The sequence below is a fragment of the Exserohilum turcica genome (genome assembly GCF_000359705.1).
Source record: "Exserohilum turcica Et28A unplaced genomic scaffold SETTUscaffold_9, whole genome shotgun sequence".
NCBI lineage: Eukaryota > Fungi > Ascomycota > Dothideomycetes > Pleosporales > Pleosporaceae > Exserohilum > Exserohilum turcicum.
The window spans coordinates 290,681-318,408 of record NW_007360310.1 but is presented as its reverse complement, the minus strand read 5'-3'; the positions used below and the strand labels follow the sequence as shown (position 1 = coordinate 318,408).

The 27,728-nt window shown below is 53.3% G+C and overlaps 10 protein-coding genes across 10 annotated transcripts; 5 read left to right on the top strand and 5 right to left on the bottom strand.

The window, feature by feature from the left end:
- Positions 1 to 1,344: 1,344 nt before the first annotated feature.
- SETTUDRAFT_166205 (uncharacterized protein) lies at positions 1,345 to 1,839 on the bottom strand. Its single transcript, XM_008033190.1, has one exon. The coding sequence runs from the start codon at positions 1,658 to 1,660 to the stop codon at positions 1,460 to 1,462; it is 201 nt and encodes a 66-aa protein (XP_008031381.1). The 5' UTR covers positions 1,661 to 1,839; the 3' UTR covers positions 1,345 to 1,459.
- Positions 1,840 to 2,827: 988 nt separating this feature from the next.
- Positions 2,828 to 4,210, bottom strand: SETTUDRAFT_166204 (uncharacterized protein; the record flags this gene model as incomplete). The annotated part of the gene is made up of 3 exons (XM_008033189.1): positions 3,952 to 4,210; positions 3,434 to 3,845; positions 2,828 to 3,381 (listed from the first exon to the last, which is right to left on the bottom strand). The coding sequence occupies exons 1-3, from the start codon at positions 4,102 to 4,104 to the stop codon at positions 2,831 to 2,833; spliced, it is 1,116 nt and encodes a 371-aa protein (XP_008031380.1). The 5' UTR covers positions 4,105 to 4,210.
- A 2,785-nt stretch (positions 4,211 to 6,995) lies between these two features.
- On the top strand, positions 6,996 to 8,922 carry SETTUDRAFT_100442 (uncharacterized protein; the record flags this gene model as incomplete). The annotated part of the gene is made up of 7 exons (XM_008033188.1): positions 6,996 to 7,283; positions 7,349 to 7,358; positions 7,405 to 7,732; positions 7,805 to 7,844; positions 7,919 to 8,161; positions 8,255 to 8,776; positions 8,833 to 8,922. The coding sequence occupies 7 exons, from the start codon at positions 6,996 to 6,998 to the stop codon at positions 8,920 to 8,922; spliced, it is 1,521 nt and encodes a 506-aa protein (XP_008031379.1).
- A 555-nt stretch (positions 8,923 to 9,477) lies between these two features.
- SETTUDRAFT_100909 (uncharacterized protein) lies at positions 9,478 to 9,826 on the top strand (the record flags this gene model as incomplete). Its single annotated transcript, XM_008033187.1, has 3 exons — positions 9,478 to 9,558; positions 9,610 to 9,641; positions 9,700 to 9,826. The coding sequence occupies 3 exons, from the start codon at positions 9,478 to 9,480 to the stop codon at positions 9,824 to 9,826; spliced, it is 240 nt and encodes a 79-aa protein (XP_008031378.1).
- A 679-nt stretch (positions 9,827 to 10,505) lies between these two features.
- Positions 10,506 to 11,096, top strand: SETTUDRAFT_99782 (uncharacterized protein; the record flags this gene model as incomplete). Its single annotated transcript, XM_008033186.1, has 1 exon — positions 10,506 to 11,096. The coding sequence occupies one exon, from the start codon at positions 10,506 to 10,508 to the stop codon at positions 11,094 to 11,096; it is 591 nt and encodes a 196-aa protein (XP_008031377.1).
- Positions 11,097 to 12,045: 949 nt separating this feature from the next.
- SETTUDRAFT_174460 (uncharacterized protein) lies at positions 12,046 to 14,998 on the top strand (the record flags this gene model as incomplete). The annotated part of the gene is made up of 6 exons (XM_008033185.1): positions 12,046 to 12,104; positions 12,155 to 12,181; positions 12,243 to 12,838; positions 12,921 to 13,418; positions 13,465 to 14,441; positions 14,503 to 14,998. 6 exons carry the CDS (start codon positions 12,046 to 12,048, stop codon positions 14,587 to 14,589), a joined length of 2,244 nt encoding a protein of 747 aa, XP_008031376.1. The 3' UTR covers positions 14,590 to 14,998.
- A 37-nt stretch (positions 14,999 to 15,035) lies between these two features.
- SETTUDRAFT_181936 (uncharacterized protein) lies at positions 15,036 to 15,664 on the bottom strand. Its single transcript, XM_008033184.1, has 2 exons — positions 15,488 to 15,664; positions 15,036 to 15,404 (listed from the first exon to the last, which is right to left on the bottom strand). The coding sequence occupies exons 1-2, from the start codon at positions 15,638 to 15,640 to the stop codon at positions 15,051 to 15,053; spliced, it is 507 nt and encodes a 168-aa protein (XP_008031375.1). The 5' UTR covers positions 15,641 to 15,664; the 3' UTR covers positions 15,036 to 15,050.
- Positions 15,665 to 17,341: 1,677 nt separating this feature from the next.
- On the bottom strand, positions 17,342 to 20,807 carry SETTUDRAFT_143720 (uncharacterized protein; the record flags this gene model as incomplete). Its single annotated transcript, XM_008033183.1, has 4 exons — positions 20,663 to 20,807; positions 19,906 to 20,605; positions 19,630 to 19,858; positions 17,342 to 19,578 (listed from the first exon to the last, which is right to left on the bottom strand). Coding segments are annotated over exons 1-4 (3,168 nt in total). The 5' UTR covers positions 20,665 to 20,807.
- A 288-nt stretch (positions 20,808 to 21,095) lies between these two features.
- SETTUDRAFT_166200 (uncharacterized protein) lies at positions 21,096 to 22,543 on the top strand (the record flags this gene model as incomplete). Its single annotated transcript, XM_008033182.1, has 2 exons — positions 21,096 to 21,681; positions 21,737 to 22,543. Coding segments are annotated over 2 exons (982 nt in total), but the record flags the coding sequence as incomplete, so codon positions are not given.
- Positions 22,544 to 24,168: 1,625 nt separating this feature from the next.
- Positions 24,169 to 27,728, bottom strand: SETTUDRAFT_166199 (uncharacterized protein). The gene is made up of 2 exons (XM_008033181.1): positions 27,219 to 27,728; positions 24,169 to 27,166 (listed from the first exon to the last, which is right to left on the bottom strand). Exons 1-2 carry the CDS (start codon positions 27,500 to 27,502, stop codon positions 24,505 to 24,507), a joined length of 2,946 nt encoding a protein of 981 aa, XP_008031372.1. The 5' UTR covers positions 27,503 to 27,728; the 3' UTR covers positions 24,169 to 24,504.

The window sequence follows — 27,728 nt, the reverse complement described above, 5'->3', positions numbered from 1 at the left end:
ATCCTGTCTGGTAAGCAGCACCAGGCTAGCTGGTACCACCACATCCCTATAGACTGGGTGCTCGCTGTATCAGACAACGGCTGGACGACAGATGAGCTCGGCGTAGAGTGGGTAAAGCACTTTAATAGATATACAGCGCCTCGTACGCATGGAGTCTACCGGCTTCTTATCCTAGATGGCCATAGCAGCCACGCCACGCCTGAGTTCGACCAGTACTGCACAGAGAACAAGATCATCACTCTCTGTATGCCAGCCCATACCTCCCACCTGCTCCAGCCACTTGATGTGGGCTGCTTTTCCCCGCTCAAGCGAGCGTACGGTCACGAGATCCAGGAGCTAGCTCGCCAAGGCGTCTACCATATTGACAAGATAGACTTCCTTACCGCCTATACACGGATCCGGCCAGCAGTACTTACGCAGCAGAACATCTAGGCAGGCTTCCAGGCGACAGGGCTTATCCCTCCCTGTCTAGAACGCGTCCTATCGTCGCTCACTGTCGTCCGTACGCCGTCTCCACCAGGGACAACAGCAGACAACAACGTCGCATGGACCGCAGAGACACCGCGTACGATAGCGCAGCTTGAAAAGCAGGCTCAACACGTAAAGGACCTCCTTCACCGCCGTTCGCAGAGCCCAACAAGCCAAGCTATACGCCAGCTTGTCAAAGGTTGTCAGCTTGCGATGAACTTAGCGACTATACTCGCAGAGGAGAATAGGAAGCTTCGTACAGCTAGTCAGCGCCAGCGACGTAGGAGAGACTAGCGACGTCAATATATAGCTCGTGGAGGAGCGCTACAGGCCTAGCAAGGCCAGCAGCTCGCTATAGAGGCAGAAAGGGTGGTCGCGGAGGTAGAACAAGCTCAGGCTACTTAGGGACGTTAGCGCGCACCACCAACGTGTACAAAGTGCCATATCCAAGGACACACTAGGACTTAATGTAGACAGTAATAGACTAGCTATGTACAAGATTGTATTCTATTATCTTATGTTGTTGTAGAGCTATCGCGTAGAGAGTCGCGTCAAGTTAGGTGGGGTGCGCAGCTTACTAGTGGAACACAGTATCTGATGGCGGTTCGCGGGGGTGGGTGGGGGTTTATAGTCTTTATCTAGAGTATTGAGCACTTAGTGATAATGAAACTCCGTATCTCAGTTATGCCTTCACGTTAATGAAGCTTTACTTCTAGACGAGCGTTCTTCATGGCCGGTCCATGTCGAGTAGCAGTACCTCTACAAAATCGCTCATAACATCCGCCTTAAGTCTAGAATAGAGGTTGCATGCTTCGGTAGGAATGAGAGCTGTAACACTAGATTTCGACTAAAATCAAACCACTTCGGTAGTATTTTGCCATTTCTTGGGTGCAAGTTTTCGTCCGTTTCCAAAAATACATCTGCCTTCTGTGTCAAATACTGCATATATTGGTATGCAGGATATACAGAATCCCCCGCGTATCTGCAAACTTCATATCCACTTAACAGCTACCCACACACTATCGAATTGATCCATGTACAAAACACGCAAAAGAAGGTGCAGGTGAGAAAGTGGGACCGCATGAAGGAGCACATGTGTAGTCTCGGAACGGCAAACTGAAAAAGGATATAGGGGGGACAGAAGAATATACACTGCTCGCTTCGGCATGCAGACTAAGGTAGCCACAGTCATCTTGGCATTTCCGTGGCTTTGAAAGAAGTTTCTCGAGGCGTGGGAGAAGATGTAACACATGGCTGCACGTGGCTGACGCCGTCCTATGCTTTTTCTTCCAGCGACTCTCCGTATGCAACCCCACCAGGCCGATTACGTTGCTTTTGTTGGCTGTCCAACACTCGTGCTCGTGTAGAAAGATTTGTAAGTTCATCTCGTTAGTTGATCGCTGTTCCCGTTACACACGCCTCGCTTCTGCTGTGTTTATTTCTTTCGCAGCTCTCCTGAGGGGGTTTCTCGCCTATGTATAGCGATCGCCTTCATTAGCACATGTGATCGTACGATATTCGAAGCTGCTTTTGTGATCGCCGTTGGACATGTCCACCTCACTTGCCTCCGCGGGCAAAAAAGAAGAGAAACCAGGGTAGGTGTTCGTAGGGGTAGCACCTGCGATGATCGCGGGCCCGAAATGCGGAGCCGCGTTCTAGATGCGCTTAGAGCGGCGATGCCAATGTTCTCCTCACAGCTTGCTGTCCGAAAAGGGTCTTTGAAAAAGAAACATGGTCGCCGGCAGCTTTACTTATCAGGGCACGGTGGGATTCCGAGAACTGCGTCAAGAGTGCTTTTTTGCCCTTTGCGTGAAACTGGATGTGTGGAGAAAGCTCAGGTTTGGTGGCCGCGGCGGGGAGGCGGGAAAAAACAACCTTTTTGCTGTACTTACGCACGCAATATGTACGTACATAACACGATCTACGGCACGATCGCGATACACTTTTTTCCCAACCTTGCTGATCACTTCAACCCAACAACCCGCCAAGTTGGTATAGTTCACACAGGCACAGGGGGGCAGCAGGACCACTTACGGCATTCGTGCTCGTGTGATACGCGGTCTTATTTTCGGCACCAACATATGCGCCTGACACACCGATCAATACGTTAGATTACCTATTGGTACAAGGATTTGTGCCTACGTTCTGCACGCTGCAGGGCCAAGTGTTGAAAATAGAGCAGACTGTGAATGTGAGGCGAGTGACGTTACCCTCGTGAACAGGCGCACCAAGACGAGAGTCTTCATGGAAAGTATACAACACGGGTGTTTATTCTATTTACATTTATGTATAAGAAATTATATATACGGAGGAAAGCGGTGTCGTGAAAGCGTGCCATCAAGGGTCGTGAAGGTTCCTTGGTTCATACATAGTCGTCCCTCGAAGTTACCGTCGTGGTAACATGAATATCCTTGGCCTCTTTGTGGCCCGGGCCGTAATCCAACGATGTACCTGCATTTCCTCTCGACTCGTTGCAGTTTCGCAGGATCGTCTCCTCACTCGCCGTGTCGCTGCCCATCCGCACAGTGGTTTGGAGCACGCTCTCGCCAGGACCCATGTATATCTTGTTGGCATGTGAGCTGTTGCCTCCACGGCTGGTCTTCGACTTTGAGTATTCCTTGAGATGATAAGAGTCCTTGTTGGATGACTCGCCACGCGAACCGTATTTGACGCGGACATAAAGTGGACGGAGGACGGGGATGCAGGCGCAGACAATGGTCATGCAGACTTCGGAAGAAGACCACAGAAGCATGCTGGCGGTGTCGTAGACATAGTTATCGGCTGAGCTCAGGGACTGCAGCTCAATAGTACGGACAACAGAGCATGCGCCCGCAAAGATTCCGAGTGAAAGACCCGCGGCGATGGTGATTTTTTCCTTCCTCTTCATATTGAGGCTCATAAGAACATGCCAGGCTGATAAGGGTCGTTAGGGTCCATACGTGTGATGGGCAGGTTGGTCACTTACGAAGAATAGCAAGGACAAAGTCCATAGACGCGGACCATGCGCCCATGGTCAGACCAACTCGAGTGAAGTTGAGCCAACAATAGCCCCCTTTGATTGTACGGTCCCATAGGAATGCCGCTGGTACACACTGGGTGTACAGCAGCGTCGTCGTGATGATGCAGAGTATAGTAGTGGTCGCGATGCAAAACCAGAGGATGGCCACATGCCATGTCTTGACAACGATGCGCAGCAGAAAGAGCGCCACAGAGCCCTTGGAGGCGGCGATTCCCATGATGCAGATGCCCTGGCCAATCGCTTCCCACATGATGGCCTTTGAGTAGTTCAGATCGAGACGTATGATCTCAGCCGTCTTTTTCCCAACGCCGTATTGGATCCCAACGGATATGCAGGCCACAAAGCCAATAAAAGTAGCCTATGCAAATCAGCAAATGGCATTGCTAGGCATCGGCAGTCTCACGCAATGGATAGCGAAGACTGCCTTTGTGCGCGAAGACGTGAAGTGACTGCAGTGAGCCTACCAGATTGACCAACATCAACACATCGTCCCACCCGAAATTCCTCACGACGAATTGTCGTGTGTAGAGTCGCAGGGCGATGAAGAGGGTGGCGAAAAAGACCTGGAACCACATGACTCCATTGAGTATGTCTGCAAAGTCGGATGGTTTGCCCATGGTGGTGGCTGGCCGTTCCACCAACGGTTCTGCCGGCGGGAGCAAGAAACGAGATTTAGGTTTGTCTTATCGATCCCCACTGAGGCACTTTTGCGTAGGCCGACGACTTAATACAAGGAAATAAGTCTTGGAATGGGTGAGAAACCGGCGTAAGCACGACTTTTAGGATCGGGGCTGTGCGTGGAGGAGGGAGTGGAACGAGGCGAAGAGACTCCCGAGCTCAAGACTCAGCAAGTAATAAGAATATCCTGACCGCGCTGCAAAGGGCTGGAGTGCGTCGCCGTATCTATGTCTCATGGCGACCCGACAAATGCCCCCATGCTGAAGAAGAAAAATACAGTTGCAAACGTCTCGGAGAGTCCTGGAAGATCACTGGAGCCTCGTAACCACCATCACAGATCAAAAGGAGTGCCTGCCATGCAAGCGAGACAAATCGCGTGGCCCCGAGACATTGCCAGGGCCTGCAAAGTGTGCTTTTTCTTTTCGGCACTATTCCCCTTGACGCGCTTGGGGGGAGCTCCGTGACGCGGTGGCTCGAGTCTTGCTGCATGATTCTTCCAACCAGGCAACGGCCGTGGATGCCAGGCTTAGCCTAACGTGTGTGTGTGCGTGTGCGAGCGATCAACTGGCCCGACGTGTGGGTAGCTTTTTTGGGCGCAGTCTTGTTGCGGCAGTGAAGGGGATGCGGCGCCTGACTGGCCTCTACTTAGCGCCGGATGTCGTTGCTGTAGCCCCGGCCAATCCGCCTGGCATCCCCTCCCACCCAGCCAAGGTCACGGCATCATCCTCGCACGTCTATTATGTACAGTATTATCTATTACCGACGGCACGCGTGGGTTGTCTTGTGAAGCATGCCGCCCAAGTCCAAGCGCGCCCCCGCTCGTTAACCCCCCCCCGTCCGACATGTCCCGTGCCGTCTGCCACGGCCGGATCCCCGTGGCCCTCTTTCTGACGGCGCCCATGAAACAGCGCCGTTCCGTCGAGCATCGCTCCGAATAATTACACACTGTCAACTGCATACGGGGGTGCGCTGCCTTGCGTTCACCGCCACCTCTGGCCCCAATCTGTGCAAAGGAGCCAAAGCAAAAGAGAAAAAGAAAAAGAAAGGAACGACGCACGAGAAAAGGATGCAAGCCCCCAGGGATTCCATCCGTCATCCTCATTTGTAACGCCACTGGAATGTCACACGGAAGAGGACTTGCGGCTGCTGGAATCCTGCCCTGCAAGGGAAGACATTCCTGTTATCGTATTTCGCATCCCGCCCCTCCCACGCTCCCCTTACCCACTCGGCCCAGTATCTGTGCCGCGAGAACTCGTGGAGCGATGCGAAAAACTCGACATGTCAGGGGAACGGCTCGATTCGCGGGACCGAGAGGGAGTAATGCATACCGTGCTATAAGACATCGGTCATTTATTTCTTCTAGCCCGCGGATTGGGCGCCGCCGACATTTGGCAAAAAGTACTGTAGGTAATAGGTCCAGTAAGCCTAGGAAGGCCCCGTCCGCCTCGGGCCGTTGTACTGACGCGCTATCATCCACTGGGGCCGCTTTTAAGCCGACACGACCAGGGGCCAGCTGTCGCCTACTTATCCACACGTTGCTTCTGGCAGCGCTGAGTCCCAACCAACGCCAAATGCAGAAAGACGAGCCATGTCGCCGCATCACTCTCCAGGGCCTGTCCGCCTTGGTGGATATTAAGATATACATATACGTACCTCTCCATGGCATGCCATGTTGTCGGCATGCGATCTACGAGTACTACGTACCTATCCGTCCCCACGGACGGCAGACGCAGCAGCGTCGCCCCCATGGGTCCCCCTGGTAGCAGCAGGCACTCGCCCCATTTCGACGGCGGCGGTTATACAACCTACCGATAATTTGTTACTTGACCTACTGATAAGCACGCTAAGCAGGGGTATGCATTAGCGTTGTAAAATCCAACTGTATATAGTTAGTACTGTAATAAAATGTCTTAGCGCTTACAGCTATACCCTAAGAAGGTGAATTTAATACTTTCTTCTCTTCTTACATAGTGACTGGTGCGTATAGGCCTACGAGCATCTTCTTGAGCCTATATGGAAGCCAGTTTCGGAGCCTATATGGGAGCCCGTTTTGGAGCCCATATTGGAGCCCATATTGGAGCCCATATGGGAGCCCATATTCGAGCCAGTCTTGGAGCCCATATTCGAGCCCGTTTTGGAGCCCATATTCGAGCCCATATGGGAGCCCGTATTCGAGCCAGTTTTGGAGCCTATATAGAACACCAAAAAACGAGCAGTATAGCTAGTTCTCCAGCTTCACTTTCTACCACCACTATTTCTATCTCTCTATCGCAGCATTACTCTATTTCTATTAACATAGTAGCTATATTACTGTAACTTACAAAGAATACCACTAATGTTTTAGCCAAGCGCGCCATGCCTGACTCTGGCTTAGCGGGCTTATCGGTAGGTCAAATAACAAATTATCGGTAGGTTGTATAACCCGCGCCCATTTCGACTCGCCCCATCATGCCCAGAGCGTCGTAAGAGGAGTGTCTCCCCGAAATGTCTCCCCCTGACATGTCCAATCATCAGACGGCCAACGGCCATGGAGTGGAGTAATGCAAGCTCTAAAGCGAGCGCGGCAGAGTTCACCTCTTACAGTGGTACACCACTCCTGGAATGGCGAGACGCCAAAACGCCAAAACGCCATACGATGGCGACGGCATGTTAGCCGGGATTATCACCTATCACCCCTCAGGCCAATTTGGGTGCATACACATACATGGTGGGAACAGCCCATTCTTCTAGAGTCGCCATTTCCTTCGTGTCTCTTCTGCTGCCCTGGGCCCTTTGTTTCATCCCCCTCCACAACTCGAGTCACACTGCAGGTCAGCACCGTCGTGTAACCATGGGACTAACCGGGCTGTTGGTAAAGGCCCTCGGCCTTGGGGTAGTCTTTCTCATTACCCAATACGTTTTCGCTTATCTCCAATCCCCGCTCAAGAGCATTCCCGGCCCCTTCTTGGCCAAGTTCTCCAACATCTGGCGTTTTTTCAACCACTATGGGCAGACTCACATTGAGACGCAGCGGAAGCTTCATGAAGAGCATGGTGACATTGTTCGTCTGGGCCCCAATGTCGTCAGCATCGCCGATGCGAGTCTGATCAAGACCATCTACAACACCCGAGGAACATTCGTAAAGGCAAGCTAACGATGCACTGAAACACTCGAGGTAGACAACTGCTAACTTTGAAAAAAGAGCGACTACTACGTAAGACAGAGACAATTGTATTGATAAACAGGTGACATGCTAACAGCCCCGTGGTCCGTCAACGATGCTCTTCAAGATGGCCACCTTATCCCAAACATCTTCAGCACACGCAGCAATGAGTTTCACTCAAAAGCTGTCAGGCCTGTCCAAAAGCTCTACAGTCTTCAAAACGCACTTCAAATCGAAAGCATCATGGACAACGACCTCCGTACCCTGTGTGCTCAGCTCGAATCGCGTTTCATCCAGGGTGCCAATAGTGGCAAGACATGCGACATCGCTGACTGGATTTCCTTTTTCGCGTGGGATTTTCTCGGTGACATGACTTGGAGCCAGCGTATCGGGTTCATGGACCAAGGCAAGGATATTGGTGACATGTGAGTGGCTTTCATCCTTCTAACTCGAAACGCACGTGATTGCATATACTAACCCGACCCGTGAACCTCCAGGCTAGGCACTGCGGAACGGGTGATGCGCTATTTCTCCGTGGTACGTAGACATGCGTGCTTTGCAACTCGTCGCAAGCCACACGACAGTTTGGAGTAAATGCTAATCTCCACCAGGTCGGCCAAATCCCTGCTCTAGACAAATGGCTCGGTAAGAACCCAAAGTGGCCCCGTGCCCTCTACAAGTTTGACGACTTTTCTGTCGCTGCTGGTTTCTCTGTCGAGCGCTTTATGGAGCGCATGCAGAACCCCGAACTTGGAAATGGCAAGAATGACTTTCTCAACGGCTTCCTCGAGGCAAAGAAGGAGAATCCTGATGCTGTTACCGATAACGAAGTCATTGGGTACATGATCATTAATGTGAGTAATCGACAGCCGTATTGCAAAGAGAACGCCACTAGCGTCTGGCGTCTCTATTAGACCAACACTGATACTAATCATGTCTTTCCATAGGTCCTTGGTGGAGCCGATACTCTTGCCATTGTGATCAAAGCTATATTCTATCACATTCTGAAGTCTCCTGCCAGCAAGGCGCGCCTGGTCGAAGAACTTCGCTCTGCCTGTCTATCTTACCCCACGCCTTACAGCAGCATTGAAAAACTGACCTACCTTGACGCTTGCATCAAAGAAGGCCTCCGCATGCACCCTGTTGTTGGCCAGTTGTTCGAACGCGTCGTGCCTTCTACAGGCCTCACCTTGTCTAATGGAACGACCCTGCCGCCTGGCACCATTGTTGGCGTGAACCCGTGGGTCATTCACTACAAGGAGGATATCTATGGAGAAAAGCCACACGAGTTCCGCCCAGAACGCTGGATGTGTGGCGAGAATGAAGACGAAGCTACCTACGATGCTCGCATCAGGAAGATGAAAGATGCCGATATGTCGTTTGGTGGCGGAAACCGAGTTTGCGTTGGCAAGCCACTTGCGCTTGTCGAAGTGTACAAGGTTGTTGCGACCGTCTTTGGAAAGTACCAGGTAGGTTGATACTTGGCAGATGGCTGCTCTTGGGGATTATGCTGACAACTGAGTAGATTGAGCTTGAGGACGCGAATCAAGAGTGGGATCTGCACAAGCAATGGTTTGTGTGGCCACACGACATCAAGGTCAAGCTGGGCGCCTAATCCAAGGCGCCGAGTATTTGATTTGGGAGGCAAATTTCTCTGTACGGATCACACTATGGTTGCTAAACAGTATCCCGACGTTGAGGTCGTTGAAGGAACTAGTCGTTTCATCCGGTCAAAGGCGTTGAGCATTGTTCCCACTAGATTGCAGTGCACTAGGGGAATCAATGGGTTGAGTGATTTTCAGATACTGGTTTATCTTTGCATTGTTAGACATATGAGAGGTGTTTTTTTTGTGATCATCATGGAATATATCAAGAGTTTATCAGCATAACACAATGTAGATCACGTGCTCGCATGAAGCAGTCACTGACTATGCATCGGAGATGAGGCATGAAGGCTCAAACAATTGTTGTACTCTTGCTACACTGACGCGACGTCGCAGTTCACGATGATTGCATCATGGATACTGCTGTCAAGATCGTGTCGCGCTAACCGTTTCAGGACTAGAGACATGACCTGGCGGCAAAGGATCCAGTTCATTCTGTGCAAGCTTGGAGGCTCAACGCCAATTGCTCTCTCGCCTGACCGTCACAATCCCCAATCTACGGCATCATGGCAAGGTTAACTGGGCTCCAGAAAGACGTACTGGCACTCTATCGGCAGTGCTTGCGAGCCGTGAGGAAGAAACCAGCCGTATGTCGGTCGCAGTTTTTTTCGCCTTGCACCTTGCTGACACGGCCCCAGGAATCGCAATCGAATTTCCGTGACTTTGCAAGGTGCGACACCATCTGCTGATGGGGATTTAGCATGCTGCTGACGGGTGGTGACTGCTAGGTCTCAGTTCCACAAGCACCGAGAGGTTGGCAAGAAAGACTTTGGGACCATTGAGTACCTGCTGCGCCGCGGAAGGAACCAGCTGGAATCTTGGTCAGAGCCAGGCATCCGGGATATCCACAGGTAGTGGGTAGCAAGAAGAAAGTTGACGCTGGGTGGCCTGGCTAAGCAATGTGCGTGCTGCCATGGTTTCTGGACGCGCACGACACGCAAACATCGAAAGACTCGTGCATCGCCCAAGACGATCGTCACGCAACCGGCACTGCTTTGGGAGTCTGGTGATACCGGGCTGGACAGAAATCGCATCCACTTTGCCTCCGTGGCGCGCGAATGTTGGCTGAATTCGATCACGTGATCTGGGCTGAGCGTTGGAAGTTTCCAGCGGATGCGCGTTGTTACTGCGAGCGGGGTTGACACGACACGCAACATGGCATTTCCCCTCCCCAAGAAGCGCAATTGCCAGATATTCCCATGTGGTGTGATGCAGTTACGTGCGGATGACGGCAAACACCAGGCTCGAAAGCTCTAGAACCGGCCCGCACCGTCTCCGAGCCTTCGCGCAGCATCGCGCTCGACGGGACAACAGTGTGCGGAGGGCAGTCGCCATGTTTCGAGAGATGCGCATCCTGGGTATATATAGCCCTTGAGCCAGCTGCAGTGGCCCAGCATCACAACAACAACAACAATCACCAAAAAGTCTTATGCAATCACTGCGCTCAACAATCTCACGAATCCCACGACAAGTCAACCGCATCACCAAGCCTACAAGCACAAGCGTCCGGCACTTTTCGCACACTCCAGCAACCATGTCTCTGTTCCCAAGGTTCACTCAGGAATTTGCGCCCATGTTCCGCCTGTTCGACGAATACGACCGCCAGGCATTCCGCAACCTCGACCGCCAGTTTGAGAGCGTCCGGTCTTTCACTCCCAAGTTCGACGTCAAGGAGACCAAGGAGGGCTACGAACTGCAGGGCGAGCTCCCCGGGGTGGAGCAGAAGGACATCAACATCGAGTGGACAGACAACAACACGCTGACCATCTCGGGCCGGCACGAGCACGTCCGCGAGGAGGGCCAGCGCCCACAGGGCTTCATCGAGAACGGCGAGCACTCTGAGCAGAAGAAGATTGGCCACCACCAGCCCAAGGTCGAGGACGACCCCGCCGAGTCCAACAACAAGGTCGCTAAGCAGTCGCAAGAGAAGGGGGTGGCCAAGCACGACGAGTCCAAGGCCAAGTACTGGGTCAGCGAGCGCTCGGTTGGCGAATTCCACCGCTCCTTTGCCTTCCCGGCCCGCGTCGATCAGGATGCCGTCAAGGCTAGCCTCAAGAACGGCATCCTCAGCATCGTGGTCCCCAAGGCGCAGGCTCCCCAGCCACGCAAGATCAGCATCGAGTAGACGAGCGGCATGGAGACGGGGCGTGTGCAGGCCAAGTGGAAGTCTCCGGCGAAGGCATTTCGGCCATGAATCATGGATCTCACTAGGAACACCAGGCCTCTCCTTTCCAAGTCATTGGCGGCGGTTTATGTCTTATCGTCGGTGTGTACGTGGTGCGGTGGGCGCTCTCCTCTGGGGCGTCGTCGCAGGCAGAGGTAGTAGGTAGTGTGTGTGTGTATAGTAGTAGTAGTAGTAGTAGTAGTCGTAGTAGCAGCAGTATATAGTAATAAAGTGCTTCTGTATGGTACCAGCAGTATAGCAGTGTGCAGTCGCAAGCAGTGGTGCGGCGGTGGTGGCGAAGGGTAGCATGCAGGTAGTATAGCTCGCTCGCTGGCTAGCAAGGTTGATCCATCTGACAGTTGTCCAAATTGCTCATTTGCAGCGCTGCGGCGGGTGCAGTGCAGGTGAAGGGGTTGCCGCGAGGCAGTGCTGATGATGCCGAGATTAGGCCAGGGCCGGGGGACGGGCCGGGGTCCGGCGGGCGTGATTGGCGGGGCGCGCCAAGTGCGGGGGATCTTATCGCTCCTTCTTCCCATTTCTCTCCTCCGCCCGCGCCCTGCAGCGCCCACGGAAAAGGCGCAAGCCCTGGTCTCCTGTGCACGATAAGCGACTCAAGACAACGATGCGTTCCTCTGGCTAGCTGCACCATGTCCGGTTCTGGCATGCTGCGCTGACGCATCCGGCACGCCCAGCCCAGCGTCCGCTCGCCAGTGTGTATCCAGGAAGCCTGGTGTATCCCACGCCTGTCGCTGTTTGACCAGCTCCTCAGCTTGCATAGACCACTCTAGATGGCTCTGCCCTCATGTAGCCCCGTATAACTGCCGCCGTTAGCGTTCTTCTGACAGCCACCATCGCGCAGAGAGTCGCTGCACTCTTTGCCTCTCCGCCCCAAGGCCAACCGCTCGACACGATGCCTCGCCCAAAGAAGCCAGGCGTCGAGCCGAAACGACGGTCACGCAACGGCTGCTGGTAATTCCGTGACTCCTGCGCCTGCTCGCGCCTGCACTAACGCGACACAGGCCGTGCAAGTCTCGAAAAGTAAAATGGTAAGCACTCGCTGCCCGCTCCGTCTATTACCGGAACCGGCAATAAGTAACCTTGCGCCAGTGGAGAGGAAAAGCCATCGTGCACAAACTGCCAGCGGCAGGGCGAAAAGTGCGACTACAGCATCCGCCTCAACTGGGGGGGCCGCTCGCGCCAGGACAAGATCTGCTCCGGTTCGGATGCCTCGAATGGCGTCTCGGCAAGTCCCTACGAGTCGGCCTTTGTATTCGAAGACGACAGTTCACGCTTGTTTCCTCTGCCATCAGAAGCACAGAGCCAGCATCAGCATGCACGCTCTGCCTCACACGCGTCTCTCTCCGCATCTACCCACGCCATTGACCCGACGCTGATGCGACCGATACCACACATCGTCACCAGTCCAGAGCCCGTCGACGGCAACCCTTTTTTTCAAGCCGCTGTGCCGTCATCAGCACCATACAGCCAGGCACAGTACCAAACCACTTTCGACGCACGATCATTTGCCGCACCCGCCTTCGACGCATTTAGTTCGAGTAGTCCCAACTTTGCTTCCGCAGATGGCCCAATGCCGCCCCCCTCCCAATCCTCTTCCACAGACCCCATGCTCCAGCGCCAGAAATATGGCACCCCCATCGAATCGCCCGGAACGGTATTTTCAGATGCATATTCACCAAGGACAGGTTTGCCAGCCCCCCCATAGCCCCCACCGTAAGCCTCTGACACCAACATCAGTAGGCTCTGAAGGAGTTCCCACACGAATAGTGCATACACCACAAGACTCGGCCGTCTCATCTCCAGGCCCACGCCGCGTGTCTGTACAGTCTCTCGTCAACGATCTGCACGGCGACCGGCAGTATTCGAGTAGCTATCACGGTGACGATGCCAGGCAATATCCCATCGTTGACGCAGCCTCGACCACCTACGGCTACGATTTGGGGCTTCCAGACTTGGACACGCCGAGAAACGACGACGCTTCAGCCATTGCCGTAGTAAGTCCGCAAAACAACGCCATGGACTTGAATGGCGATTCCCCGTACGACAGCTCCGAAGCCCCAAGCAAGCCAATGGCGTTTGAGAGAGGTGGCTACTACGCAAGTCCAGTACCCATTAGGATTGCCAAGACTTTAGAGCCCCTTCCACCTCTACTCATAGAGAACCAGATGAACCTGCTTTACTTTCACCACTTTCTTAACCATACAGCTAGGATATTGGTCCCCCATGACTGCGAGAGAAATCCATTGCGGAATATCCTGCCCCAAAGTAAGTGTCTATGAGTGTTGTAAGCTGTTGTCGTTGACATGTACAGTGGCTTTACAAGACGAGCCCCTCTTGGGCCTCCTGCTTGCATATAGCGCTTCGCATCGCGCACACATGCTCCATCACCCCGAGCCAGCAAACCGGATCGCAGTCTGGGTGGAAAACGTATTCCCTAAGCTACGGCAGACGCTCAATGAAAACCCTAACGACATTCCCGACAGCACGCTGGCTGCAGTCATCATGATGGCGAGCTTGGAGATCATCTCGTCGGACAGTTTTGAAGTGCATGTATCATGGCAAAACCACCTCACCATGGCGCGCCAAATGATTATCCAACGCGGGGGACTCAAAGGCATGGATCAAAATGATAGCACCACCCGGTTTCTCTCACGATGGTTCGCGTATCTCGATGTGGTCGGTTCGCTGAGTGGACACAAAAACGACATGCCATTCGGGTCCTTTTACTGGTCCATCGAAAAAGAATCCACCGACGAAGACTTTGGGATTGATTGCTTGATGGGCTTTTCAACGCACTGTGTAGGAAGTCTGGCTCGCATCTCTGAGCTAGCCAAGCGCTGTGAACCACTACGTATTGACGAGAACGGCAACATACGCCCAGACTGGGTGCCCAGCCACGATATTGTCGACGAGGCTATCAAGATACGCCGGTCGCTTGAAGAAGGCATATCGAACCGGAATCCCCGCAGAAGCCAGAACCACCGCTGTAGCCTGTTGTCCAAGGACCCGTGGGATGCCGCCGAGATTTATGCAACGAATGAGCTCTTTCACTGGGCTGGCTTGATTTCCCTGCACCGCCGTGTCCTAGGGAAAACATCCCTAGATCCTGAGGTCCAATATGCAGTTCGCCAGATTTTAGAGCTCCTGGGCAAGATTCGGAGGGGAACTTCGGCAGAAGCTTGCTCCATCTTTCCAATGTTTGCTGCTGGGTGCGAAGCCCAGGATGAGGATCACCGAGAGCAGATCATGGAGCGACTAAAGGGAGTGGAGCAGGTGGGACTGAATCAGGTAAGCGGTTATCCAAGGATTGTGGGATTGCAAGATTCGCGTTTGCTGATGTTGATGATAGGTACGAAAGATTACTAAACTCATCAAGAGTGTATGGGAAACGGGAAAGCCATGGGAGTCGCTTGTTTCTGGAGAATTCTTCGGCTGAAGATTCTTGCATCCAAGGCAGTGTGAACTGTCCCTATTGTCAGGTCGCAACGCGATCTATCGTCTCAAAAGCGACGTGATTGTCCTGAACTATCGAGATAACGAGCAACAACATGCAGAGAACCTGTCTCGTCGAGACATGTACCGCGGAGAAGGACCAAAGCAAATAACTTGGCCAAGAATCTAGTGACAGCTGCCTACATACGTCATGAGCCACATGACGATGAGAAGATCCTCGAGAACCGCGATACCTTTGCATCAGAAGGGAATGCAAGAATGAAGAGAACAGACTCAGAGCGAGGAGGCGCATGTAAGATTGAGTCCTTAGGACTCAGGGAAAGGAAAGAAGGCCAAGACTGGCAATGGCCTTGACGGCAGCTCCATGAGCAATATAGACCTAGTACTCCTCCAACGGGTATAATACATCCATTCATCATACATGGCCCTCGTCGTTCATCAAAATCACCACGGCCACCACCCACCACCAGCAACCTTTCCCACGGCCTTGGTCCCTTTGCCCACCTCATCTGCGCCCTCCTTGACTTCAGCGACAACGGCATCTACCGCCTCGCCCAACTCGTGCTTCTCCCTCTGCACCACCTCAGCCGCGTGTCCCAACTTTTCCTGCGCAAAGTGTCGCTGCTTTTCAATTGCCTGTCGCAGTTCCTCCTGTAACTCTGCGATTTCCGAGCGCGTCTCGTGCTGCTCTTCGATGGTCTCGAGCTTGTACCACAGGTAGTAGGCGAGTTGGTAGGTAAAGAGGGCGCCGAGGAAGCATTTGAGTAGCGGGGAACCAAAGGTGCCGTAGTATGCGCCCTAATTCGATTTGGTGTGCACGTTAGTATGCGTAACCAATTTATATAATATATATATATAGTGTAGGGCTAGCTATGACGTACAGCTCGCGATGGCTCCTTGCGTGGCGGCGGCGGCGGTTGTGTCTCAGCGGCAAAATCCCTCTGCTGGACTTGTCGTCGCGCTGGCCGTGTTTGTATCGCCGTGCGCTTCCATAGTGACCGTGTTATCGGCACGCCTGCTCTGAAGCGGTTCATTCTGTGTGCTGTGTGGGTTTCCGCTTCGTTTGGCCCCGCGCGAGCTCAATCCCGAAGGGGGGACGTCTCAATTGAGCGCGAAAAAAAAGACAATGGAGAAGAAGAAAAGAAGAAACGGCTTGCAAGGGAGAGAATCCGTATGCTTGCTGCAGCGACTGCGCTTCGTAATTGTGTCTCAGCTCCAACGCGAGCGTGGGCGTGGGTGGGGGTGATGGGAAATAAAAAAACACATTAGCATATATATCTTCACCATCTCTCATTCCGCGTTCGCACAGATCCATATTCTGTTTCAGCCCCAAAGGCGGGGGGGGGGGGGGCAAACGAATGATACAAAAAAGAAAATGGAAGAAGAACGTACTAATCCAAGCCTTACTAATAGGCGACTTCTGCGGCCCTTGCTTCTTGACCACGGGAACCTGGGTATCGGGCTTTCCCATTTTCTTCTCCTGCGCCTTTGCAAAGCGCATGTTTGCCTGTCGTTGCTGGGGCGTTTGGGCCTAGCATGCTCGTTAGCATACATGCATATATGTATGTATGTATGTATGTGGTTGCGCTCAAGCGATTGAGTTGGGTTCGGGTGCTAGTATGCGCGCGCCGTCATTGCATATAGCGCAGGGCAGAGACGGAGATGAAAAAGACGCATTGTAGCATGTGTGTAATTGCGCATACCATTGTGAAGGTTGGGCGTGGATACCGCGGTCCGTGTCGGTGGTGTGAGAGAGCTGAGGCCGAAGGCTACGTAGATAGCGAGTAGTGGAATGGACCGAAAGGGGGGGGGGATGGGAGCCGGAGCGGGAAAGGGAAAGAATGTCGAGGACTTGTGTGTGTGGGTGGGGGGGGGAGTGACGTTAGTCTTCCTGGAGAAAATGAACCGAGAGAAAAGAAGGAAAGAGAGAGAGAGAGAGATGGAGAGAGAGAGGGTGTGTGTCAAAGGGCCGTTGGGAGGAAACCAGGGTCCATGGTTGTGCAAGGTGTTCGCTTTCGAGGCCGCGGTGCACGGGCCCTCGCTGCCTTTCCCGCGCGAGCGGCTAGCCAGGGGGGGGGAGGGGAGAAGGGCGCAGCGTGATTACTAAGTTAGGTCTAGGCCGGCTTTGCGGAGATGCAGCGCGGAGGTTTGCTGTTGTGGGAAAAGTTGGCTCTTCGGTCCTGCTCGCTTGTAGTCGTGCTCGCTTTCGTACTCTGCGGCGGTCTGTTGTTCGAGGTCATCAGGCTCTTCTTTTAGAGTTATTCCCGGGGAGATAGAGCGAGAGGGAGCGAGAAAAGGACTCTCATGACCGCGTGAACGGCACGGCGTATATACATGGACAAGTGCATGGCACGAGTGTTGCGGGGGGGCTCAGGTCGCAGAAAGACGAGGCTGAGGCGGAGAAAAAGCCTTGCTTGATATTCCTTTTTTTTCTTGCCGTTAAATACTTAGGGTAACCAGGCGTTCAAACATACAGGGGCGAGAGAGAGAGAGAGAGAGAGCATGGAAATGTAGTTTCTTGTCTGGGCGATTTGCAAAACGAGGGAGAGTACCTTTGGTATATCACGATACCGAAAAATGACATTTTCAGTCTTTTTTTTTGACCTGGTTTCAAACAACAAATGAGAATAAGAAAGAAAGAGAGAAAAGAAAAGGAAAAGAGCAGATAACGTGAGACGTGTTTCGAAGCCGTATTACTCGTCACACTATCACTACTACTACTACTACAACTACTTCTACTCCACCGGCGCATCTTCCCCTTCATCCATAACCACCGTCCGCCTCTTCTTTTTCTTCTTCTTGACTTTACCTTCTTCCTGACCTCCCGCCTCTGCTGCTCCCGCATCGTGCTCGTCACCCCCCTCAGCAGGCTTGACCTTTTTCTTTTTCTTCTTCTTCACCGGCGTAGCCTTTTCTTCGTTTGCCTCGTCAACGCCAGCACCAGCAGCAGTAGTTTGAGGCTCGGCCGTCGGCTCTTGATCCGGCTCATCGCCCTCAACCGCCACCTTTCTGACCTTTCTCTTCTTCTTCTTTTTCACCGCTACTTCTTCCTTCACGAGAAGCCTCTCGCTCGCGCGCTGCATTTCCAGGCGCAAGCGCTCCACTTCTTGCAGCGCCCTCTTCATTTCTGCTTCTTCTTGCGCCTTGCGCTCCATCTCCAGTGCCGTGAGCTTGCGGTTCGTCGGGCCGCTGCCGTCGTCGTCGAGACTCAGTGCACCAAGGCCAGAGCTGTCGACCTCGAGAAGCGATTTCTTCGCCTTGCCCCCTCGTGCCTGTACAATGTCTTCTCTGTTGCTTGATGCGTCTGGTTCGTTGGGCCCAAGCGTCTCGTCACCCATAATGTCCACTCTGCGCACGGGTTTCCGTGGGCTTCGCGATCGCGGGAGGTGTTCAGACGAAGATGAGCCTTTGGTGTCGAGATTGAGCTCCATGATCGGTATCGAATCAATGTCGAGTTCGTTGTTCTCTCTGTTTCCATCTCGAACAATTCGACTCAGTGGAGTGACTGGTCCGCTATCCCGGTCTGCATCAGGATCAATGTAAAAGGGGTCGTCTTTGTAGCGCTCCTTGCGCTCTGCTTTTCGGCGAGCAAGAATGTCGGGATCCAGATACTCGTCTTCTGTAGCGTTTTGATACGAAGTGGGCTCTTTTTGCTGTCCATCCAGGCGGTCTGCAGCCGGCGCTGCAACAGTTGGTCCTTCTGTATACGCAGCAGCCGGCTCCGAGTATGCTGCATACACGTCGTCTTCTTCTGTCTCGAATCCTTCTGCATCGACTGCAGAGAGCAGATGCTGCAGATTGGGGTTGATGGGTGTGTCGAGATCCAGGTCCTCGGGAACGGGAACTTTTCGTTGCGCCCCTGGGGCTACAGGGTTCAGCTCGGCGCCAGAAAAGAGAGCAGGTATAGCCTGTGTAAGCAAGAGAGGCGGGTCAGTAAACTCGTCTTGGTTCGCACTAGCGGTAGTGCCCGATGCAGCTTCTGCAGCAAGGCGCATTAGTTCCAGGTACTCGACTGAACGTTCCTGAACTTCAAGACTAGGGTGTGTAGATAGCGGCTCTAGAAAATGAATGATGCGTGCCATGAGAAGAGACATCAGAGTCTTGCGTTCTGGAGTCCATGATATTCGCTCGTTTCCAGCCATGGATGAGAAGACTTTGGGTATCGCCTGCAAGTATATGGCGAGGGTCCTCGAGGGTAGCTGAAGTGAAGTGGGGTGTAGCAGGGAGGTCATGACGGGTTCCGGTCTAGTAAGGTATTGGGCGTACTCGCCGACAAGCCAGCCAGCATACTCGAGCACGCCTTGACCGCCGTTACCAGAAGCCGGAAACATCTGGTCTCGTCGATCAACCAGGACAAGCGATTGTGCAGCATCCACAGCTTCTGCTCGGACGCTCTTCACCCGTATAGCCACGTTTTGCAGCTCGAGTCCAATGCCAGCGCCTATGTCATCAAAATGTTCTGATTCTTCCTCCTCTTCCATCGCCGAAGCTGCTTTTGTAGCTGGTGATACGCGAACAAGCTGGGTAAGAACATCAATGTACCACTCAAAGTCGGCAATGTTGCTGTACGTGTCCCGGGAGCACATTTCCAGGATCCTTCGAATCACGCTGATGCGGTAATCATCTGGTAGAGGAGGCGGTTGGTTGGACCTTTGTTCGTGCTGCGGCAGGTTATCCTCCACGTCTGAATCGTCGTCGGCATAAGGTGTGACTCCTGTCAGTCTGGCCCGGTCGTTGTTTGGGTCGTTTGCTGCCGTTGCAATGGGCGCGTTGCGGAGTTGCCGCATCAATCGCCCGACAATGGCTGTGAGGTTGTCCGCGTTCACCATGCCAACAACAAGATCCAGAGCACGCATCCGGATTGAGATGTCGGGATCGTCTATGCATTCAAGAATGACATCTTGCTGTTGAGCGACTAGGTAGGGGTGGGATCGAACAATCTTCTCGAATGCGAGCAACGCCACGTATTTTACTGCAGAATGATGAGAATTCGACCTTTGCATTTCAGTGCATCTTAGCTTACAGTTTGCATCACCCTCTATTATCATCATGCCGCGCAACTTGCCAACGCACAGTCTCGCGACCTCTTCGCCTTCTGCAGTACCTTCTACGGCTTCTAGAATGCCACCCTGAATGATACCACTGATGCACTCGTACAGCAACGACATGGCAGATGTTTCCCGGATGATTTTAGTGAGAGGTGGGAGCAGCTTTTTAATCAACCGGGGCTCCAACGGGGTCAAGGTAGCAAACTGGGCTCTGTCAGCAAGGTTCTATACTCGCGCCTCAGAGAACTTACAAGTTTGATGAGTTTGATGGCCATCCAATTGTTTCCCCCTTCGACCAACAGATCGAACAGCCTGGGGGCCAGCGGCAAGAAGTCTTGTGGTCGCCTCCATCCCAGCTCGCATACGACATTTACAATGGCAGCCGTCACGCTCGGATCCTCGTCGTCGTCCAGCAAGCGCTCCTTGATCTTGGGCCATGCCGGGCGCAGTGTCTCTGGGTAGACTAGCGCCAGTCTGTAGAGGGTGACGACGGTCTTTTTCCGAATCATGGGGTGCGAGTGGGTTAACCGGGGTATTAAGTCGGATAGGACCGAGTTGGCCATGCTCGGGTTGATGACGTGGGGAATGGCGCCAAGCGGGAGAGCAATGTACTGGGGGCTTGTACTCGTGATATCCTTCTTGAGCTGGTTCTCGGCCAGCACCAGGACCTCGGTGTCCCTCCGAAAGCTCTGGACAGCAGCCAGATACCCCGTGCGCTTTTGTTTGAACTTGGAGCTCGACATGACTTCCAAGACGTTGAAACTGGCCCACGACATGTCGTGGCCAAACATCTCGAGATAGGTGAGCTTCATGAGCGCCGTGGCCTTGAGGTCCATGTCGTTTGTGCGAATCTCCTTGCGGCATTCTTTGATGCTCTCGGCAATGTATTCGCGCTCATTGCCTTTGTGGTTGCGCAGGCCTCGGATGAGGTCGAAGAGAGACTTTTCAAACCTGCGCGCGTATCAGCGACCCTGCTCACGGCCGTGGACGGTGCAGTGCAAAGCCTACATGTTGGCGGGCGCTCAGGCAAAGCGGCGCAGTCGTGTGTGCCAGTGTGTGGGTGCGCGAGGAGGGGTAGTTTGGCGGGAGCGTGCTGATGGCGGGCCAGCAGGCATGATCATGGAGAGGGGGCAGTCGTGGGGCGGGAGAGTGCAGGCATGAGGGGGAGGAGGAGGCGAGAGAGGGGAGAGGGAGAGGGAGAAGGCGAGGAGGGAAGAAGGCGAGAATGGGAGAAGAAGGCCGCGTGCAAAGGCCGGCCGTCACCAGGCTCGACGACGTGCACCTGTCGAGATGGAGAGCGGGTGGAGCCTCGAACCGCCCGCTGTGCGCTAGTTTCGCCGACGGAGCTAGGACAGGCCTCCAGCACAGCTCAACTCCACATTACACCTTGCAACCCAGAGCTGGACCCCGTCTTGTCGCCTCACACGCCGCCCATTGCAACCATGACACCGGCCAATCTGCTCTCGCCGCCCTCGCAGATACCGCCGCCCACTGCGCTCGCCCTCTCGCAAAAAGCGCCGCCCATATTGTCCAAGTCGCCCACGTCGGCCCTGCCCTGGCCGCTGTCTCTGCTCTTCTCCCGGGAAACCCCGGAGACATGGACCATTCACGAGAACCTCTTCTTCTCCACTCTGCGCACCGGCGACGAGAAGGCCGCCCTCCAGATCCTGCAGCAGCTCGAGGCGCGATTTGGCGACCAGAACGAGCGCATTGTCACGTTGCGCGGCATCTACAATGAGGCCACGTCCAAGTCGGACGCCGACCTGGAGAAGGTCTACGCCGCATACGAAAAGATCCTCAAGGACGACCCCACCAACATGAGCATCCGCAAGAGGAGGGTCGCCGTGCTCAAGGCGCTGGGCAGGACAACCGAGGCCATTGAGGCGGTTGCGGCGCTGCTGCACAACAGCCCCACGGACGCCGAGGCCTGGGCAGAGGCGAGCGAGCTGTACGCCAGCACCGCCGCCTGGGGGCAGGCCATATTCTGTGCAGAGGAGGTGCTGCTCATCACACCCAATGCCTGGACCGTGAGTTGATTGCACACTGCCCACATGGTGTGTATGCTGACCATCCCCCCCGCAGGCACACGCCCACATTGCCACATTACACTACCTCTCCACCGCCGCAAACAACCCACCCAACCTCACTTCGCTCGCCCTGGCACTCAAGCACTTCTGCCGCTCCGTCGAGCTCAATGACTCGTATCTGCGCGGCTACTACGGCCTCAAGCTCCTCACATCCAAACTCAACTCCAACCCCACATTAACATCGGCATCGGCGCCCACCAAACGCAACGCCCAGGACGACAACGACGACGTGTCCCTCCCCAGCACCCACATTATCCAAAAGCTCGAGGAAATCGCAACAAACAAATTGGCCGAAATGATTCGAAACTACAAGTCCGGAAAAAAGGGCTGGCAGGGCTACGAAGAAGCCGAAATCATTGCTGCAAGAGAGCTCCTAGACAGAGACGGCTAGTTTGAATCGCCCCCCGTTGTCCAACCAAGCCATCCCGCCAGAGAGGAGAGAGAGAAAGAAAGAAACAAAGAAATAAAAAAACAAAAAGAAAGAAAGACCATTGACATGAATTGAATGCAACATAATGGGACATATGACGAATGGTGGCGTTGCGCGGCGTTATGCGGCGGCGTCTTGCTTTTGTGCGGTCGTAAGGACCGCCCCCCCCCCTCCATTCATCTCTATCCTGTCCGTCCATTCATTCAAAGCATTTCAGCGAAATTTAGGGGGAAAATCGGGGGGTGATGTGGGAGAAACGAAAGCAACGTTCTGTTTTACTTGGAAGAGAGAGAGCGAGAGAGAGAAAGAGAGAGAGGAAGAGGAAGAGAGCGAGGTTGGGAAAGGGGAGGAAGAGGAGGAGGGGACTAAAGCATAGTCTAATGCCATGATACCTTTTTTCTCTTCACTCTCTACATAGCTTCTTTAGATTCATTATGTCTCCCCCCCCCTACTTGTCCTTTTTGTTTCTAATAAGACTTGTAGACTGGGCGTATACTGAAAAAAAAACTACGCCTTATTTTTTGGTTTCCAGAGCTAGACTGGGTCGTGTTGCGCTAGAGTGAGTCGTGTTTGCAGTTCGGATGAAGGGGGCAACACACACACACACACATACTTACACAGTATCCATCCCCAATCGGATTTCCCCAGAATCGCACAAAGACGCACATATCCGTCGCTAACGTACCTAATACAAAAAAAACAGGACATTCTCAGCTCCTTCTTATCCCGTGTTATTTATTCAACCTAGTTTTAAAGCACTCGGACGGAATATTCGGTCTATGATACATACTCGTGCCGTGTCGAAATCACATACCTACATACCTACATACCATGCCTATTCTACGCCATACAACGGATACACTTTTGTCATATTGGGGAACGTATGTAGAGATGCGTAAAAGCGTGGGAAACTGGTGTTTTTTTTGTAGCTTGTGTTGTCTTATTTTATTTTAATGATCTGGAAATATATACACGCACGTGCATATATATATATATATAGAGACAGAGAGAGAGAAAAAGAGAGAGATGGCGAAATAGGGTTGAAAGATATGTACATAGATAAGGGGAGTATATTTCACGACTTCCCAAGTTACTAACTAAGAATAAAACATATATATACATACGTTCCTTACTTGAGCTTCTAATTCACAGTCAGACCCAGTCAGTCAGTCAGTCAGTCAGTCAGTCAGTCAGTCAGTCAGTCAGTCTGTTGATCTGTTAATCTGTTAATCTGTTGTTTGCCGCAACCCATTGGGCCTATAATTTTCCAACGCCCTTTTAATAATACACCGAGGAAACCAATGGCTCTAGATGAAACTAGAAATAAGTATTTTTTTTCCCTTATGAAAAGTAAAGAGCAAGAGAGACAGAAAAAAAAAGTTATGTATTATTCGAGCATCTGAATGGCATATAAACACACACATGCATATATACATGCACGGCACTGCACATGCACACACATGCACACACTATCCCTCTCAATGCAGCAGAACAAGAACAAAAGGGGTACGAGAAAAACAAAGATTCGCTAACATGATTTATTGTGCCTGACTTTCTCTCTCTCTCTCATATTCACTCCCAATGCGACCTAGAAACTACATCCTCCCGCCCCCTTTCACCTCCAGAGTGTGCTTTACAAGAAAGAAAAAATAAAAATAAAACAAGAATACACTAGAAAAAACACTCTCTCTCACACACACATACACACACTCCCTGCAGACACACATAAATATGTATATAGATGTATATATATATATATAAACTCCCATGAAAAAAAAAGAGGTAGAAAAGCAGATACTAGAACTGAGAAAAAAGTACGAAGAAGAAGAAAAAGAAGAAGAAGAAAACGCCGAGTGTAAATGCAACAATCCCAGGAACAAAATAGAACAAAACAGAAAAAAGGTTTCCCCAAGGGTGATAATGCAATGGGAGTGTGTGTATGCATGTCTCTCTCTCTCCAAAGTTTACCCTTTTCTGCACAAAAAAAAGGCCCACTCGGGCCCCATCCCTTTCCTCGTACATCAACACACACAAACAAATACACGCCCCACGAAGAATCTCTTGCTCCATGGATTTTCAAACAAGAAAAGTGGGTGGATGAAAAAATAGGTTCTTTAAAATAAAAAGAGATAAGAGGGGAAAGGGGTGCAGAGATGATGTAAAAAGAGAGAGAGAGAGAGAGGAAAAGAGATTCCTAGATCGCGTTCTCCATATCCATTAGAACCGTATTATGTTGCTTTTGTTTCTCCAGACATGCGTGTGCAATTATGGAAAAAAGAAAAGGAAAATCGAAAATGCGTATATGTGCGTGGCCGTGTACGCGTGTAAAACGTCTATAGGTTCAGACCGCGAGTAAGGTCCTCGAGGCCGGAACTGTTATTTTCCTTGCCCCTCGATTTGTTCTTTCGCGCAGCCATCTTGCCCCAGTCTTCGTCAGCGTCCTCCACCTCGGCGACGCTGACCTGTGGACCGGGACTGCCCTTCTTCAGTATCCCCTTGATGGCGCCCGTTCGGTTCTGGTTGACGCCTCCGGCGACCTGGAGGGTCATCGAGGTTCCGTTCGACACGGCATCGGAGTGATTGGCGACGGGTCGGTACCTAGCGGACAAACCAACGTTAGAACGCTCGGAGGGTGCGATGGAGGGAGTGTACCCTGGATGAGGGCCCATTAAGGACATTGTGCGTTGTTGCTGTGGCGGGGGAGGAGCGCTGGCCGATGCAAACGACATGGTGCGGCCCTGGTTGGGTACGTTGAGGAAGTTTGCGCCATTGGCCATGGAGGCGCTGCCAGCAAACGAGTTGGTAGACATGGCCATGGACAAGCGGGGATCTTGCTGCTGGGGCTGCATCATTTGCAGCTGCATTTGTTGCATGGCGAGCATCTGTTGCATCTGCTGCATCTGCTGCATTTGCTGCATTTGCATGTAGTCGTTTCCTTGCGACATTGGGTATCCCATGCCCATGCCGCCCATGCCCATGCCCATGCCGCCCATTTGACCCATTTGGCCCATGCCTCCCATTCCCATGCCCATACCCATTCCCATTTGGCCCATGCCCATGCCACCCATTTGTCCCATGCCACCCATTGGCATTTGGCCGCCCATCATGTTCATCATGGGGTTGATGCCATTCATGCCGTTGATGCCATTCATTGTGGGCATAGTTGACATGCGTGTAGAACTCGAGAGTTGGCTGCTAGCATTCATCTGCTGTCCAAGCATGCCGGTAAAGGGGCCAGCTTGGGGCTTCTTCGCCGAGGCACCGCCCATGTACTTTTGCTTGGTCATGTCGCGCATCTGGATTTGGTCGACAAGCGAAGGCTGCGACAGGTTGGCGTCCGGGTACATCATGGGCGTGGCCATTCCCAGGCCAGTAGCTGGCGTGTCACCTGCGACCGATGCGGGGCCCTGTGCAAAGCCATTGAAACCCATCGACTCGCGGTTCGTCGGTCGGACCAGGCCGCCGCCAATAAAGGAGCTGTTGTAAGGGTCTTGTGGCAGATTTCGAGCAAAGGCTGGAAGAGCCATGTTGCCTCCTCCACGTTGGCTCATGGCACCAGCAGAAGCCGGACGGTCTGGTATGTACGAGGGCATGGCGTTGGTTGGCTGGCTTGGCTGCTTGTTGCGAGCTTGGCTGGGAAACCCGTGCTGAGCGAGGATGCCCAACGGTACATCCTCATCCTCCCACTCCTCGGCCTTCATCGATGTCTCGGATGGGAAGCCCGATGTGTCGACTCCAGAGTCTGCTTGTCCTGAAGCGGTAGTCGAACGTCGCATAGCCTCTCGTGCAAAGTGCATCTGCTGGTTCTTACGCCTCAGGAGTTCTTCTTCCTGTCGCCTCTTGATGGCATCCTCTTCGTCTTCGTAGTCCTCTTCGTCAGAGCTTTCCTCTGGCGGTGGCTGATTCATACGCGTCTTTTGATATTCGCGGAACTCGGCCTGGGACATGACACGGCGACTGGCATCGGTGGCAGGGACTGACAGCGAGGTGGTCGAGTTGTTGTTGCTGCTATGGGCAGTAGGAATGGGTGCAGACTTTCGCGGTGTAGGCATCTCAGGCTTGGGGGCAGCCTTGGTCGGTGTGAACAGGTCCTCTTCATTGTTGGTATTGTTGTTGTTGTTATTTTGTGGAGACGACGTTGTTGTTGGTGTTGATGATGATGCTGGTGCGGCAGCAGCCTTTGGGGTTGAGCTGGTGTTTGTGCTCGAAGTCGTGACGGACTGTGAAGAGTAGGGTGTCTCGTAAGAGTTGGCGGATGACGACGACATGGAGTTGGGCTGGGATTCAGGAGGTGTGTCTTGGTACGACTTCCTTTCCATAAACGACCGACGGACGATGTGGGCATCGGGGTCGTCAAAGGTCGGGCTCTCCGAGGCGACAGGGGCATAAGACGAGTATTTGTGGGGAGGGGGCGGTGGGGGCGGTGAAGAGTCACCGTCCGAGTGTGAAGAGGCCATCAGATTGTCGGTCGAATTGCGGCTATCCCAGCTCTTCAGGGCCGGCTCAACGTCGAACTGGGGTTTGATCTTGATGGGCTCTGCCTGGAACGTGCGCTTTTCCGCGAGTAGTGAGCGACCCGTAGGCTCGCGCGGAACTTCGGGCGACTCCTTTCGCTGCAAATGGCTAAACATGTCGTCGTCGAATCCACCAAAACTCAGATCGGCCTCGAGTTTTGGTGGGACGGCGGTGCTGGCGTAGCTAGAGGTCGTCATGGCTCTGTTTCTGCCGTTCCACCCCGAGCTCGACAGGTCTTTGTATGACGACACGCCCGTGCTCGACTTGGGCAGCGTTGGAAGCTGTTTTTTCAGGGCGGTGACCGAGTGGGGAGCCGGGGAGCTGTTGTGTTGCGAGAGGGCAGGACGAGGGACGTTTGTAAAGAGATTGTCGTCTGAACTGGCGTCGGTGGAGGAAGGGAGTGTAGATGTGGACCCATGTTGGCCATTGGCATAGGGTCTCGAATTGGAAAATTGAGTCCCACTGCTTGACTTGCTGTCGCTAATTAAAGGGTTAGTCCGGCCGGCGCTATTACTAGCGGCTAGTGACTTACCGTTTTGATGAGCCTGGAGAATCGTCGTCGACTGACTGGTTGCGGTTCTTGCTTCCCGCATGGCTGAAGCCGCTGAAGCGCGGGAACTTGGACGATCGCTCCTTCTCCTGTGTCTTGCGCTGTTCCTTTGCCTTTTCGACCTCAGTCCTGCTCAGCAGGCGGAAGCCGCCCGAGTCTGCAGGCGCCGTCGACGTGTCGGGGCTGCTGGCCATGTCGACCTCCTCGAAGACGTTGCCCTGCGACTTGCGTCGGGCTGTGAAGAGCCCGAGGCCCGGCTTGCCCATGGTGCTGGGCTGGCTGCGTGTGCGGATTGGGAGTGCAGGGAGCGCGTCGGGCCACTGCCTCTAGCGGGCTCTCTCAGCGAAGGAGCGGCCGTATCATGCACTCGTGAGGCAGCGATGCGAGGAAGCTGCCGCCGGGGGATGGTGGTGGAGGAAGACGGCGGCGGCGGCGGCGGCGGCGAGGAAGGAGCGCGAAAGGCGAGAGGGCGATGCCAAGGCCGAAGCTGTC